This window comes from Setaria viridis, chromosome 1, assembly GCF_005286985.2.
Source record: "Setaria viridis chromosome 1, Setaria_viridis_v4.0, whole genome shotgun sequence".
Lineage (NCBI taxonomy): Eukaryota > Viridiplantae > Streptophyta > Magnoliopsida > Poales > Poaceae > Setaria > Setaria viridis.
In genome coordinates, this window is record NC_048263.2 from 6,775,834 (window position 1) to 6,790,814 (window position 14,981).

The window sequence follows — 14,981 nt, forward strand, 5'->3', positions numbered from 1 at the left end:
GAGTTCTGACCCATTTAGCCGACGACGGCTCACCACCTTCCAAGGCTCCTCTTAAGCCCAGACCCTAGGCTTCCCCGAATCCCCATTAGTGTAGCGGAGCACACACCGCCGCCGGCATCTTCCCTGGCCCGCTCGGCCGTCACGCCGCGCCGGAGCCGGATCCTCGCTCCACCCGCCGCGCCCCACTCCGCCGTGAGCCCGCTCAACCCTCGCTCCAGTGGGGTGGAGTTGAGCGGAGCGGAGATCCGTTCGGGCGTGCACTGATTTCGTCATTCGCCGGTGAGTAACCCTAGCTCTCTCGCTTGGTTTGATGCCCTTGTTCGGAGGGGGTGCTCATCTGCTCTCCTCAGTGGAATCTACATCTCTCCGCATGCAGTTTGTTGTGGATTTGAGCGCTGCGTGACGCCGTGCACTGCTAGTGTAGTTCAATCCAATCTATCAGTGTTTCGATCAGGTGTTCTTCACCCGTGCGCGAGATCGGCATTAGATTCTATGCATAGTAGAATACCTGCTGGTACCCTAGATGTAGTTGCAATTTACTTTCCACTAATTATTTTGGGGGTGAACCCCTAGACCACATTCAGTTTGTACCTGCTGTGTTAGGGTGGCCATGCTGTAGTTTGTATTTATTTCTCCTGTAGATCATTTGCGTGGCCGCTAGGAATCCGTCCTGCCTACTCCCATGCGGTAACGTAAGGCGTTACGGACACCTGGCAGCAGTGAAAAGCGTTACGGATATCTGGCAGTAACGTAGGCGTTACGGATGCCTGGCAGTAACGTAAGGCGTTACGAACACCTGGCGGTAACGTTAGGCGTTGCCAACTTACCATGATTGCATACTTGTACTATGTTAATTTTGGTTGGTTGCCCACTGGCATATCTACAAAAAGACAATTGTCAATGTCTCGCCGCTTCTGCTTCATGCATAGTATAAGTATCTTCTTTGGCGCTCTCTACAAATAATATGATTATAGGTTAATTTTGTTTCAATTATCGAAGTTTAGATTGCCACTGTAATGATATTGTCTGTACAAGTAACAGTACTCTGTGGCTAAAAGGAGCATAGCGTTGCAAATTTGCAATGAAACCTTTTTCTCTGGGTACCGCGCATCACTGTGGAGTTAAATTATTGTTATCCTCATTAGGATTTCCTGTACCAAAAAAAGGTTATTCCCATTAGGATCATATAATTAATTTAACCATTGTTCAATGTCTCCTGCCACTACCGAGTGCTATATGTATACCAGCAGATGAACATTCAACAATGAAGATATGTTCTTTTAGGCTGTCTGCTTACCCAATTTGTTTTCCAGCAGGACATTGGTGAATACTCTGAAGAGCGCTTTGGACAGACTTGCAAAAAATGGCAAATTTAAACATAACCAACATCTTGGAGAAGGTAACCACTAAACTAATTTGCATGAAGTAGGTTTAGACTGGATATCCGTTGACTTCTAATAAACTTTGTTAAATGCTCTTTCAGATGACAGGGAAGGATAAAGACTACAGATATATGGCAACATCAGATCTGCTTAGCGAATTGAATAAAGAGAGCTTCAAAGCTGATCAAGACCTTGAGCCGAAGTTAACGAGTACTGTTCTTCAGCAACTGGAAGATGCTTCAGGGGATGTTTCTGGTTTAGCTGTAAAATGGTATGCCTTCTGCATTTATTTGCTCCAACCCCTCCACTTCCTGGCCACAATATATCATCTCATTACTCAATACTATTTTTTGGTATTTTTTTCGAGTCTGTTCAATGTATCTTGTATAAAACAATAAATTCGCATTTGGTTATGTTGTCTGTGGTTGGTTTGCAATCATGCATGCTAAAGATATTCCTGTTGTAGACTATCCTCTTTAACAGAGGCGGAGCTTAGTGGAGGCCATAGTGGGCCACGTCCCCCCTGTGAAACACAATTTTCTACTTATACAGTAGCAAAATGGCTACTGTCAATGTATTGAGAGCTTAATTACTTAGGCTGGCCCCTCCTGTAGCTTTGCTCAAGCTCCGCTACTGCTCTTTAATGCTAGAATTTGGTGGCATTTTGATGTTGCTACTCACAGTGTAGAATTACTCTCAGCTGTGTATTAAGGTGACTTTTTTCAATGAAAGAACATACATTTGCTGTACTTCTGGCATGCCTCCGTAATTGCATTTTGCAAGCTTCGATGCATAGAATTTTGCTTTTAATAGTTTTAGGTTGTTTTCCCACAGTTCTTTGCTATCTGCTTGTGGCGTTTGTTGATACCCTGTAATGCCATCTTTGTAGCTTGGCTCCACTTGTCAAGAAGGTTGGTGAGGACAAGGTAGTGGAGATGACCAACAAACTTTGTGATAAATTGATCAATGGAAAGGAGCAGCATCGAGATACTGCTAGTATAGCCCTGAAGACAATCATTGCAGAAGTTACTACATCATCACTTGCTGAAAAGATTTTGCTTTCTCTTGCCCCGCAGCTCATAAAGGGTGTCAATTCTGTAAGCTTTCTACTTCGCTTCTTAGTATCAAAATTGTGCATTTTCAGGCCTCTATTTTCTCAGATCCAATCGATGTGTTCATTGTGCTGTTTAAGCTTTTGATTTCTGACCTTTCTAACTCATAGGTTGTATGCATGACTGTCCTGTAGTTCATTCATTTGTTCTGCATCTTTTGCAACGAAAATTTACTATCTGGGTTGTTCAAATCGACAGCAACATAAGTATTGCAACACAATGTTGAAGCTATTGTAGTTATCTTCCAGTTAGGAATCTTAATCATCATTGTTAACGGCAGTGCTACCTAATGGTTGTGCCTTTTCAAATCTTTATTTTAAGTTGCTTTTCTAAAAATAGGATTTATTTCAAGTTGAGCTGAGCCTGTAAGGTTTTCAGTTTGATTATCATGGCGAAACTACAGAAATTTTCAAATTCTACCTGTTTAATTCAGTATTACCAGATTTTCTAGATTTTAGCCACTACAATGAAGGTTGTATTTGACCATTTCTTGATTTTACAGCGTATAAATGTAATTCTTCGTTTGTTGGCAGGCAAAAGGTGCTGAAATTAAATGTGAATGCCTTGATATATTGGGGGATGTGCTTCATAGATTTGGCAACTTGATCACAAAAGATCATGAGTATATGCTCACTGCACTTTTATCCCAGTTGGGTTCCAACCAAGCAAGCGTCAGAAAAAAGTCTGTTTCTTGTATTGGTAAGTCAACTCACTTCTGAATTTGCTGTATTTATTATTCTTTTTATCTCCTGCAAATGATTTCTGTAGGTTTTATGACCTAGCAGGTCTAGGTATATAAAACCACCAGTAACACTTTACTCTGTTTTGCAGCATCGCTTGCCCCAAGTTTATCTGATGATTTGTTAGCAAAGACAACTTTGCAAGTTGTCCAATTGCTTAAAAATAGAAGTGCAAAATCTGAAATCACCCGAACAAATATCCAAATGATTGGTTCTCTAAGGTACATGTTTTATCTTGAAACTTTTGTAGGCAAGGAGTCCTTAATAATGTTAGGGAATACATTATGTTCATTTGTTCAGGTTAGCTTTTGAGGAAAATATTTGGTTAAGTTTGAATGTTAGTGGGTTGTACTTGTACATGCTTTTAGATTACTAATTTTGCCAATCTTATCTGTCTTCAAACCCTGTGCATTTTTGACTTGCAGCCGTTCTGTTGGATACCGTTTTGGGCCACATCTTGGTGAAACTGTTCCTTTGCTTATAAGCTATTGTAGAAGTGCATCCGAAAATGATGAAGAGCTGCGTGAATACAGCTTGCAGGTGGGAAGCTGTTTTTATTTTTTGAACATTTGTTTTGTATGAGTGTCCTTTGAATTTGCTCTGACTCCCCCCCTGCCGTACAGGCTCTCGAGAGCTTTATGCTCAGGTGCCCAAGGGATATATCACCATATTGTGAGGGCATTTTGAATCTTGCTTTGGAATATGTGAGCTATGATCCTAATTTCACTGATAGCATGGAGGAGGATACCGATGAGGAAGGCCTGGAAGAGGATGATGATGAGTATGTCACTAGTATGCTTAGTTGCTTACAGAACCACCCTATAGATCAATTGGCTCAAGTTCACATAATTAATGCTGTTTTAACACGTTTGCTCCAGTGAGAGTGCGAATGAGTACACAGATGATGAGGATGCGAGTTGGAAAGTCCGTAGGGCATCAGCGAAGTGCCTATCTGCAGTTATAGTATCTCGTCCTGAAATGTTGTCAAAGATGTATCTGGAGGTTGGTTGGCATCATAAATTAAACCAACATGTGATCATTTGACATTTTTTTTCTATGAAGCATCTTTCCATTTATGCCCTGTTGTTTACAATGTTTTGGAGATACTGTTTACCAGCTGCAAAAATGACTTAGATAATCTGTCTTCAATACTATCAAGTTTGCCTGCATTTAGTTTGACAAGTATATTTTGTTTTCTGCAGGCTTGCCCGAAGTTAATTGAACGGTTTAGGGAAAGAGAGGAGAATGTAAAGGTAAATACAAGGCATTTAATTTGTATATAAAATCTGAGCTGTCTTAATTGCCAATTCTTATGAAGCTTCCATCTGATTCTAGATGGACATATTCAACACCTTCATTGAGTTGTTACGCCAAACTGGTAATGTAACAAAAGGACAAGGTGACATCGATGAGTCGAGGTGAGGCTGTTGCAGAAAAGTTATGCATTTAGACTGTATGCTCTATGTTCTGTCCCCATGCATCAATCTGTTTTGCTTTGCAGTCCTCGATGGTTGCTGAAACAAGAGGTGCCAAAAGTTGTCAAGTCTATCAACAGGCAGTTACGTGAAAAATCGATCAAGACAAAGGTTTGTTTTTCAACTATCCTGCGACTCATAGTTCTGGGATGATAGATCTGATTCTGATTTTATTACCAACATTTTCAGGTTGGAGCATTTTCTGTGTTGAAGGAGCTTGTTGTTGTACTACCAGACTGTCTTGCTGATCATTTTGGCTCACTTGTTCCTGGGATTGAGAAGGCTTTGACTGTTAGTGTCTTTCATTCGCTTAGATTTTCTTTGTGAAAACATACCCTTATGATTTTTTTTTGAAACGTTCGTTAACTTACCACTAATTTGACAGGATAAATCTTCTACCTCCAACCTGAAGATTGAAGCCCTTGTATTTACAAGGCTTGTTATGGCTTCACATTTTCCATCTGTGTTTCATCCATATATCCAGGTACAGTAGCTTCTATCAGTATACAATGATCTTTAAAGACAGTCGGAGCGGTTGCTGATTTCAAATCAAATTATCAGGCATTTTCTGCCCCTATATTATCTGCTATTGGAGATAGATATTATAAAGTCACTGCTGAGGCTTTGCGGGTGTGTGGAGAACTAGTCCGTGTCCTTCGTCCAAATCTCGAGGTCAATCTTGTATTCTTTGCTTTGCAGACATGAAGCGCCCTGTTATTTTATTTTAACTTCGTTATTTTGTGATGCAGGCAAGTGCTGTGGATTTCAGGCCATATATTGGTCCAATCTATAACGCTATACTGGGACGTTTGGCTAATCAAGATCAGGACCAGGTTTGACCAAATTCCCTGCCCCTCTCATGTGTTTGTGGTGCACGTGCATCCACTTATGCAAATTTTATATATTCTCCCAGGAGGTTAAGGAATGTGCCATATCATGCATGAGTCTGGTGGTCTCCACTTTTGGTGATGGCCTTCAAAGAGAATTACCAGCATGCCTTCCCATACTTGTTGATAGGATGGGTAATGAAATAACAAGACTTACAGCTGTCAAGGTAAGCTTCTGAAATTCAGATTTAACATTGTGAACTGCTAGTTTATGACGTTTTTATTTAATATTAAAGATCATATGCTGAAACACTGTTTTGAGGATTGTATAGTAGAGAAATAATTTAGTTACAACCCTCATCAATAAAGAATCAATGTATTCTGGTCAATGCAAGAATAAATGCAAATGTTCTGATCAGTCCTTGAGTCTCACATCTGCATGGAAGAGAAATGGTTCCATACTGGCTATGTTTCTTTACTCAATCATTGCTGGAGTAAAGTTAATTTAGTTATTTTTGTTTGGACCTTGGTAACACACTTTATCTTTTGTATCTTATATTGCTTGATGCCTACGCCTGGGAATTTACTGACTATTATATTTATCTGTTACCTATTTTTGTGAACCATTTCACATTTCATTGATATCACTTGTAGTATACTCAAAATATTTTTTACTTTACAGGCATTCTCAGTTATTGCGAATTCACCCCTCCGTATTGATCTCTCATGTGTCCTGGACCATGTTGTTTCTGAGCTCACAGCTTTCCTTCGTAAGGTGATGATATACATACATGAACCTTTATTGACTTTATTTTGATTTATTTTCCCCCTCCGAATAAGATTAGCTTTGGCAGTGAACTGCGAGACTGCACCTTAGTCGTTTTCTTTCTTATGTAACAGGCCAACAGAGCTCTTAGGCAGGCAACACTGGGAACACTTAATTCTTTGGTTGTCACATATGGTGGTCAAATTGGCTCTTCTTCGTATGAGACAATAATTGCTGAACTTTCTACCCTCATAAGGTTTGTTTTATAGCTTTCTTCTTCAACCCTTATATGCCCTTCCATTACAACCTACATTGACTTATTTTTAATTGTGGCAGTGACATGGATTTGCATATGACTGCTCTTGCACTGGAACTTTGCTGCACAATAATGGTTGACAGGAAATCAATTCAAAATGTTGGTTTAGCTGTGAGGAACAAGGTTTTGCCTCAGGCACTTATTTTGATTAGGAGTGCCCTTTTGCAAGGGCAAGCACTGCAGGTAACCCACCCCCAACACTACCGTGGCCAGCAGCAGCAGCAGCAGACTTGAAATGTTTTTTACATATGATGTTTTTTACAGGCCCTTCAAAGGTTTTTTGCTTCGCTAGTCCAATCTGCAAATACTAGCTTCGATGCTTTGTTGGATTCCCTTATTTCTGTTGCTAAGCCGTCACAGTCAGGTGGTCTTGCCAAGCAAGCACTGTCTTCCATTGCTAAGTGTGTTGCTGTTCTATGCTTAGCAGCTGGTGACCAGAAGTGCGCGGCTACAATTGAAATGCTTAAAGGCATTTTAAAAGATGACAGCGCTTCTAACTCTGTAAGTCTTAGTTGCTCCTGATAAAGGGGATATATTCCTTTTTCAGCAGATTTACTTGTTTTCATCCACGTCATGCATGTGCCGTTTGGTGTAAAGATGTGTTTGTCTTCATTCTCAGTTAAGTATTTTAGAAGTTTTATCCATAGGAATAACTAGGTGGACCTCTTATTTGTTTCAGATATTGATTGGGTTTTGAAAATTACTATGGTGCTAAGTTGCTGTCCTGAGGGATCTTTGTTTCTGTGAGGTCAAAAAACAATCTTTATTGCATAATTTATAAGCAAATTCTTGCTGATGATCTGCCATCTGCCAATCTTACTCCTTTATTTGGTAATTGGGAAATTCATAAAAACTTTGGTAGTAGTGCATTAGCCGTTATGAACATTACTAAATTATAGACATTAGATTTATTAGCCTTGATGGCCATCATAACTATTAGTTGCATAGGTTGATTGCATGGTTTTGTGGATGTAAATAATAATAATTCTCATCTGCTAATTTTGTATGATCTTGATCTTCAGGCTAAACAACACATGGCCTTGTTATGTTTGGGTGAAATTGGAAGGAGGAAGGACCTCAGCAATCATGTTCAGATTGAGAACATTGTCATTGAATCATTTCAATCACCTTTTGAGGAGATTAAATCTGCAGCATCCTATGCACTTGGAAACATTGCTGTTGGCAACCTGTCCAAGTATTTACCATTTATTTTGGATCAGATTGACAATCAACAGAAGAAGCAATATCTGTTGCTTCATTCGCTTAAAGAGGTCAGTTGCTATTGGAATTTGGAGTGTAAGATGTGTTCCCCATCTAACTGCTGCCTAACCTGTGTGCTCATATTCAAAACCTTTCAGGTAATTGTGCGGCAAACTGTTGATCATAATGGCCAGAGCGAGCTCCAGGATTCAAACATTGAGAAGATATTGGCATTGCTCTTTAATCACTGTGAAAGTGAAGAGGAGGGAGTTCGGAATGTTGTTGCAGAGTGTTTAGGAAAAATTGCACTGATCGAACCAAAAAAATTAATCCCTGCTTTGAAGGTGTGACATGGATAGCCATGCTATTATCCATTTAGAAGTTACTTTGCTTTGATTTCCTAATGGATTCTCTTTTTGTTTATTGGGTGCTTAGGTGCGCACGTCTAGCCCAGCAGCAAACACAAGATCTACAGTTGCAATTGCTATCAAATACTCAATTGTTGAACGGCCTGAAAAAATAGATGAAATCATGTACTCTGAGATATCTACTTTCCTGATGTTGATTAAAGACAGTGATAGGGTAATGATACTTCTTTACATAATTAAATAGCATCATATCGAGATGGTGGCATGAATGCATGATGTGCAACTCATTTTCTTTTTTGATCTTCTGTTTGCCTTTTACAGCATGTGAGACGAGCAGCGGTTCTGGCTTTGAGCACAGCTGCCCACAACAAGCCAAGTTTGATTAAAGGTCTTCTTCCAGAATTACTACCTCTTCTGTATGACCAAACTGTTATAAAGGTATTTTCTCATCTGATAGTTGTATTATATTTTTAAGCTCTTCGTAACAGAGGAAGTCTGCATCATAATATGCATCCTACTTCATGTTACCCTGTATCTAATCCATCCTAAAAGTAATGATGTCCTTCTTTGCAGCAAGAATTGATCAGGACAGTTGATCTTGGGCCTTTTAAACATGTTGTAGATGATGGTCTTGAACTTAGGAAAGCTGCCTTTGAATGTGTGGACACGTTGCTGGACAGTTGTCTTGATCAAGTGAATCCGTCGTCCTTTATTGTACCTTTCCTCCTATCTGGCTTAGGGGGTAAGTACAGATTTGTCACTTTACACAATCCATAACTGCATTTTGAATTCAAGTCAACCAGGTGCAGTCCCCAATTAGTAGACATGCCTTGTCAGGTGGTACCATTGTTGGCCTTTTAGATTTTGTGTGTATCACAAGAAAGGACTGTTTGTCTTTTGTTACTTTTAGCAGCATGATAGAAGGAACAACTTGACTGTTATATGTTCCCCCTGTATAGGATATAATTGGGCCCAGTATCTAGTTGTTTCACCTGTTGGTAAATTGATTCAGCATAAACATTCCTTGGTGATCTTTCCCGAATTTTCCTGTACCACTTGTTGCCTGAAATATTTCATCCTTAGAAATTATTCTTGCACTCGTAATCTGTTTGTTCTATCTATATTACAGCACTGAGATGTGTTTACTTTCTGTTTAAACATACAACCTGCATGTTAGTACAATCATCGACATATATTGGGATTTCTTCACTGAACCTACCCAAACTTGCATTTGTTTCATCTTTTTACCCCTTTCCTGAATTAGCTTCTTTGGCTCTGTATTTCTCAGCATGAGCTTGTCATGTGCATTTCCTTTAGTGAGGCTTACTTCAATGCTAACTGCAGATCATTATGATGTAAAGATGCCTTGCCATTTGATTCTCTCAAAGCTTGCAGACAAGTGCCCTTCTGCTGTTCTTGCAGGTCTGCTGTAATCTATAACCTTTAAGTGTTGTTTCACATGTCGCAGCTGCTCTTCTAATATTGGTGTGTTGCTGTTTCAGTTTTGGACTCCATAGTGGAACCTATTGAGAAAACTATTAACCACAAACCCAAGGGCGATGCAGTGAAGCAGGAGGTTGATCGGAATGAAGACATGATTCGTAGTGCTCTTCGAGCCATATCTTCTTTGAGCCGTATAAGGTCAAAGTCTTGATTCAATCCTATCATCCTATCTTAGCTTTTATCCTATCTTAGCTTTTAAGACCTGATTTAACTACATCATTCCAGAACCGTTATATCTTTGCACATTATCATTTTTTTAAAAAATATCTATATTATGTTATGCAGTGGCAGCGACTACAGTATACGGTTCAAGAATCTGATGAACAAGATCGTGTCTACTCCTGCACTCGCTGAGAAGTACAACTCGGTGCGCAGTGAATAAAATCCGGATTTTGTACATGTTAGAAGATAGGTTAAACTCAGAGTGGTACATGCTCGTCGGTCCTGCCTTGCTCCTTCCCGTAAGTTCGTCCTGGGACAGCCCGGGATGCCAGCTAGGAGGTTTATACATTCCTTTGCCCCTTTCCGCATGATTGCGAGGATTTCTGATATCGGTGGTTGTCTTTGAATGCTGGGCATTGTGTCTGTACAAAATCTGGTGGTAATTTAGTAGAGATAAGACTTTGACATTGACATTTGCTTTTGTGCTTTGAGGCCTTGCAGGTGCAAGTTCTGTTGCCCTACGCGTGATGCGAAACTTGCAACGGCACATCTGTTGCATCGACGTATCTAACCTTTTGCTCGGCTAATTGTAGCATAATGTAGGGATGAGTCGTCAAGTTTCGGCTATCCACACTCCCTCTTACACTTCCCATCTCGAGTCCTACACTTCCCTGAACAAGTTGCCTCCGCCTGCTGCCACAACATAACCTTTCACGATTCATCTCCGGTCGCCGCTCCGTCTCTCCGACCCGCTGCCCTGCCTGCTCTCCCGCGACGGGGATGCTGCCCGCCCTGCGACGCGTCCATCCCTTGGCCGCCCACGGGCCACGGCGCAGGCGCAGTCACGCCATGAGCTCTTGCTGCGCCGCGCTTAGGCCTGCGCTGCGCTTGCACGTGACCTGAACCTACCTGCCTGGGCTACGTGCTAGCCCGCAGCGGCTGCAGCAGTTCCTTCCTCTTCTCCCCTCACGCGCCATGGCCGGCAAGGTTCGCCCGTCTCCTTCGAATTTCCCTTCTCATCAGTCCTTGGCCCATGCCCATACCTCCATTTCTGGCTTTCTGCTCTTGCGCAAGCGCAGCGGGAAGCACCAGGCTGCGAGGAGCTACGGATTGGGAGGAGAAACTTCCTGGCGCGCGCCATGTGACAACGGAGGTAGGAACCAGCGGTGGACTAGTCCTTCCTCCTTTCGGTCGTCCACACAACAATCAGAGAGCACTTGTCAACATCAAGTTGTAGAACACTTGGTTGGTGATAAAACTTGCATTTTTTATAAAAAAAAATCTCGTCTGTTCAAACCTGAGGAAATGAAAAAAAAATACTTTTATGTGCAGCTGCTCACCTGCTGTGCACTACATGATGGCGTACGGCAGCAGCATGATTAGTTTATCCGGGCAGGGAGATTCAGGGGCAGGTTGGTTCACGCTGGTGGCCTCTGGCACAATGATTCGGAAGCTACGCTCGCTGAATCTTCTTCCCCTCCGAGCCAGGAGACCACAGTTATGCAGCAGTTGTTAGTTGCCATTGCCAACCCGTACTGGTCAATATGTCTCCTCTGCTGCACATGGGGCTGCTTGTGCGAGGAAGGCAATCCACCCCAAGCCATCAGATGCTGCCTTGTTCGTTTTCGTCTCTTGAATCCTGAATCCTTGATGCAATGCCACACGTTTTCCACTGTTCCCCCGTGGCGATGCAACACGTCTTGGGTCCCTGAAATTTCAGTAAAGCCTCCGATCCATTGGCAAATTTGGAGCACCGCTGACCCTTTCATTATTTGCCGCACTCGATGGAGATTAGAAGGCTCGATACTCTGAGGTCTGTTTGGAACGCAGGAATGCCCTTCCGATTTTCCGGAGAAATCGAACCGCTTCCTAGGAAATCCTAGGGTTCCCCAGGTTCCTTAGCACTTAGCAGTGGGGTGCATCTGGGATTATTTGAGGTGTCAGCTCGACCGCCTTCGCGTCAGGGGGGCCTTGACACCGATGTCCCGTGGCCTGATGCGGGAAAGGTAATCAGGCCGTGCCTTTTCTGTTTCAGTTGCGCCAAACAAAACCGTCCCTGTCGATGTTGTCATGACAGCCTGACGCCCAGTTCAATGCCGTGCCAACAAGGGACTACGGTTCGGCCGGACGCTCGCTCTGCTACTATCTGGGCCATCCGTATCTTCTGCCAAGTATTCCAGGATGTCATTCTTATGAAAGCGCTCTCTGGTCTTTTTTTTTTTGAAGGAAAATCAACTCAGTTACTGTATTAAACTGAAGAACGTGCCTTTCTTTGTTTGAAAAGCAGAACGTGCCTTTCTTAATCATACATTTCTAATTACTTGCACGATCTTTATGACTTCAAGTGTTTGCCATTTGCACTGGCAGATCTTGATAAGCAATTCGTGTCAGTTTGTTAACCTTATTTTTATTGGCAGGTTCTTCAGAGTAGAATTCAGAATTTCGAGATGCTGCTTGCTGCAACATCCATCTGTCCTCGCGAATTTTCAAACTCCATGGAAGCTTCGAGCCGAGCCTGTCAAATATCTCGCTCAACGGAACTAGTATAGGTGTACGACTGGCTGAGACGCGGTTGTCTTGACGCAATGAAATTGTGTTTTTGTACTGTTGCCCGGGACGCCTGTGTGGACCGATGCGGCAACGCACCAGTGCCCGGCTTCCTTTAGGAATTTTGCTCGGATCGGTAGGTTTGCTTGCTATCTTTGCCCGGACCACCATTACCGTCTTGGCATACCAGCTTTAATCACGGGTAACCTTTTATGTTCACCCCAAAAAAATGTGCAGTGGAGTAGAGATGAAAAATGCATGAGTGTGCATGGTTTCTCATAAAATTTGTTCGAAATTCGAGCGTTCCAAAATCCAAATCGATGAGATGTCAGACGAAACAAGGTGGATTGCAAAGGAAAAGAAAGGATTTTGAATGGTGTAGTGGTAAAGAAAAATAGAATTCGCTACCTCCATAATATCACATGAAACTAGCCTCAATCGAGGATTACATGTATGGTTAATGCCGAATTCACCGAATTCTCTAGCACAACACACTGCGAAGTCCTAGAACTAGAAGGGGGTAAAAAAAAGGAAACCCGTAGTTCTACCATCAAGCAGCTACCGCTACAGTGCTACTAGTACTAGCTACTAGCTAGTGGTAAAAAAAATCAAGAGCACCAGCAGGCAAATCCCCGTCCTGCCCTCGACCCTGCCTCAGCCTCTGTACATTCTACCCCAGGGGTAAAACCGTAAAAACGGACATGGCAAAGCCGTAATATCGCGGCTAGCAGGTGGTGGCGGCGGCGGAAGAGGAGGAGGGGTTGTCGTCGGAGAGGCGGAGCAGGAGGCGGCGGAACTCGGCGGCGGGGCAGGGGATGCGGAGCGCGCCGGGGTGGGCGTAGCCGTACTCCTGCGCGGCGCGGCGGAGGAGCGCCGCGAAGGCCGGCTCGCCCAGCAGCTCGGCGCGCACGGCGAAGCGCTCGACGGGACCGCCCTCCTCGCCGACGCACACGGGGACGTGGCCCTCCGGCACCACCGCCGCAGACGCCGACGCCGCGCCCTTGCCCTTCTTCTGGCGCAGGTGGCCGCGCGCCGCCGCCGGGCCGGCGCCGTCCTCCGCCGCCGCCACGGTGCGGGAGAGCCGCCTCAGGAGCCGCTTCATGGCCGGTGGAGCTGGAGCTGGAGGGAGAAAGGCGGTTTCTCGGAGGTCGAGGGGGGAGAGGCTAGAGGAGCTCGAGGACAGAGGCGGGTGGCTGCGGCTTGGACTGGGCGAGTGAGCGAGCGGTGGCGACCGGTGCGGGTGGAGCTCCGGGCTGCGCGCTTTATAAAAGGAAGCCGGGGGGAGGCGGGGCCGCGGGGGAGGAGGAGACGGAGGGCCGGAGAGGGGTCGTGTCGTACAAGGTGGTGGTACCGGCTGTACCCGGCGGGGTACGGGGGGCGGGCGACAGAAAGCCGGTGGGCCGGGCCCAACTTGTCGCTCTGACCCTGGCCGGGCGGCCGGCCCTTTAACCGAGCCACCCACCAGCGGTCACTCGCTCGCTGCCCCTTGTCAGTGGTCTGGTCCCCCACTGCCAGGCCACCACCAGCTTCGGGCGGTGCATGGGCGCGTGGCCCAGCCGGCAGCCGGAGCCGGAGCCCGACCGGTGGGACGGCCATGGGTCCCGCCGTTCCGATGAATTCCGGTGCCGTGAGCCACCGCCAGCGGCCGTGCCGCTTCCGTGGTCCGGCGCGTACGGCCGGGGAAGCTGCGGCGGCCGAGCGGGACGTGCCGCGACCGTGACAGGCGAGGCAAGAGGCAGCAGGTCCTAGCTGGAGCTGGGCATGGGATCGTATCAGAGAAGGGAGTGAAGCCGGACGGGGCCCACGTGGACTGCATGCATGGGCCAGTTGGTGCAATTCTTCGTACCCCTCGTTTCCTCTTTTCTTTTTCTTTTTCTTTTTCCTTTTATTGTCGGTCGGAAAGTAAACGTCAATGCTGTACCAAGCGCATGCTGTAGATTTTTTTTCCCCGTTGCGAACTTTTTTTCTACGGCGACGTACATACGTGTCGGAGTACATGTTCGCATCGCACGTATACGTCGTTACAGCGTGGCTGGCAAAATCGTCAATGTGGATACGGACCGGTTGGAGAGCGATCCTGCGTCCATGCCCCGACTTTTTCAGGACAGGCATCTCGATCATATCGGTGAATCAATGCTGCTGTCTGTTCAGAACCGGAAGCAGCTAGATAGCCCTTCATGTGCGACGACCGGTCGCCTTCTCCGTCGCCTGATGCTACCAGCAAGAACATGGAACGATACATATCGTGATTGGGCTGTCCCTCCACTAGATATATGTCTTTTCTGATAAGAAGGTATGCATATGTCATTTCGTTCAATCATTTGTCTTTTAAGTTCAAAAAACCTTTTTAAGTTATTTGAAAATGGTCGATCTGGAACTCAGTCTCGTACAAATTTCCTGCCGGTCAAACCTTTTTAATTTACTAGTTACCATTATTGAAAATGTCATTTTTTTCATAGAAATTATAGGTGAAAGCAACGTCGCTAGCTATATATGCTAAGTAGTTTTTTTTTCCTGTCTACCGCGCGCTCGAGTGCTATGCCTGTTCCTGACACTCGATTTTTTATAGCTGTCTTATCTCTT

At 44.5% G+C, this 14,981-nt stretch overlaps 2 protein-coding genes across 2 annotated transcripts; one reads left to right on the top strand and one right to left on the bottom strand.

Moving 5' to 3' along the window:
• Positions 1 to 49: 49 nt before the first annotated feature.
• On the top strand, positions 50 to 10,324 carry LOC117848488 (cullin-associated NEDD8-dissociated protein 1). The gene is made up of 29 exons (XM_034729921.2): positions 50 to 279; positions 1,314 to 1,399; positions 1,484 to 1,653; positions 2,272 to 2,479; positions 3,028 to 3,193; positions 3,326 to 3,455; positions 3,660 to 3,774; positions 3,858 to 4,015; positions 4,113 to 4,236; positions 4,437 to 4,487; positions 4,570 to 4,652; positions 4,736 to 4,820; positions 4,899 to 5,000; positions 5,095 to 5,193; positions 5,271 to 5,381; positions 5,459 to 5,542; positions 5,623 to 5,763; positions 6,219 to 6,311; positions 6,437 to 6,558; positions 6,639 to 6,801; positions 6,883 to 7,119; positions 7,641 to 7,889; positions 7,977 to 8,162; positions 8,254 to 8,400; positions 8,508 to 8,624; positions 8,760 to 8,928; positions 9,531 to 9,608; positions 9,689 to 9,827; positions 9,975 to 10,324. Exons 2-29 carry the CDS (start codon positions 1,364 to 1,366, stop codon positions 10,069 to 10,071), a joined length of 3,660 nt encoding a protein of 1,219 aa, XP_034585812.1. The 5' UTR covers positions 50 to 279; positions 1,314 to 1,363; the 3' UTR covers positions 10,072 to 10,324.
• A 2,459-nt stretch (positions 10,325 to 12,783) lies between these two features.
• Positions 12,784 to 14,380, bottom strand: LOC117848499 (auxin-responsive protein SAUR71). The gene has a single exon (XM_034729932.2). It carries the CDS (start codon positions 13,498 to 13,500, stop codon positions 13,123 to 13,125), a length of 378 nt encoding a protein of 125 aa, XP_034585823.1. The 5' UTR covers positions 13,501 to 14,380; the 3' UTR covers positions 12,784 to 13,122.
• Between the last annotated feature and the right edge of the window lie 601 nt (positions 14,381 to 14,981).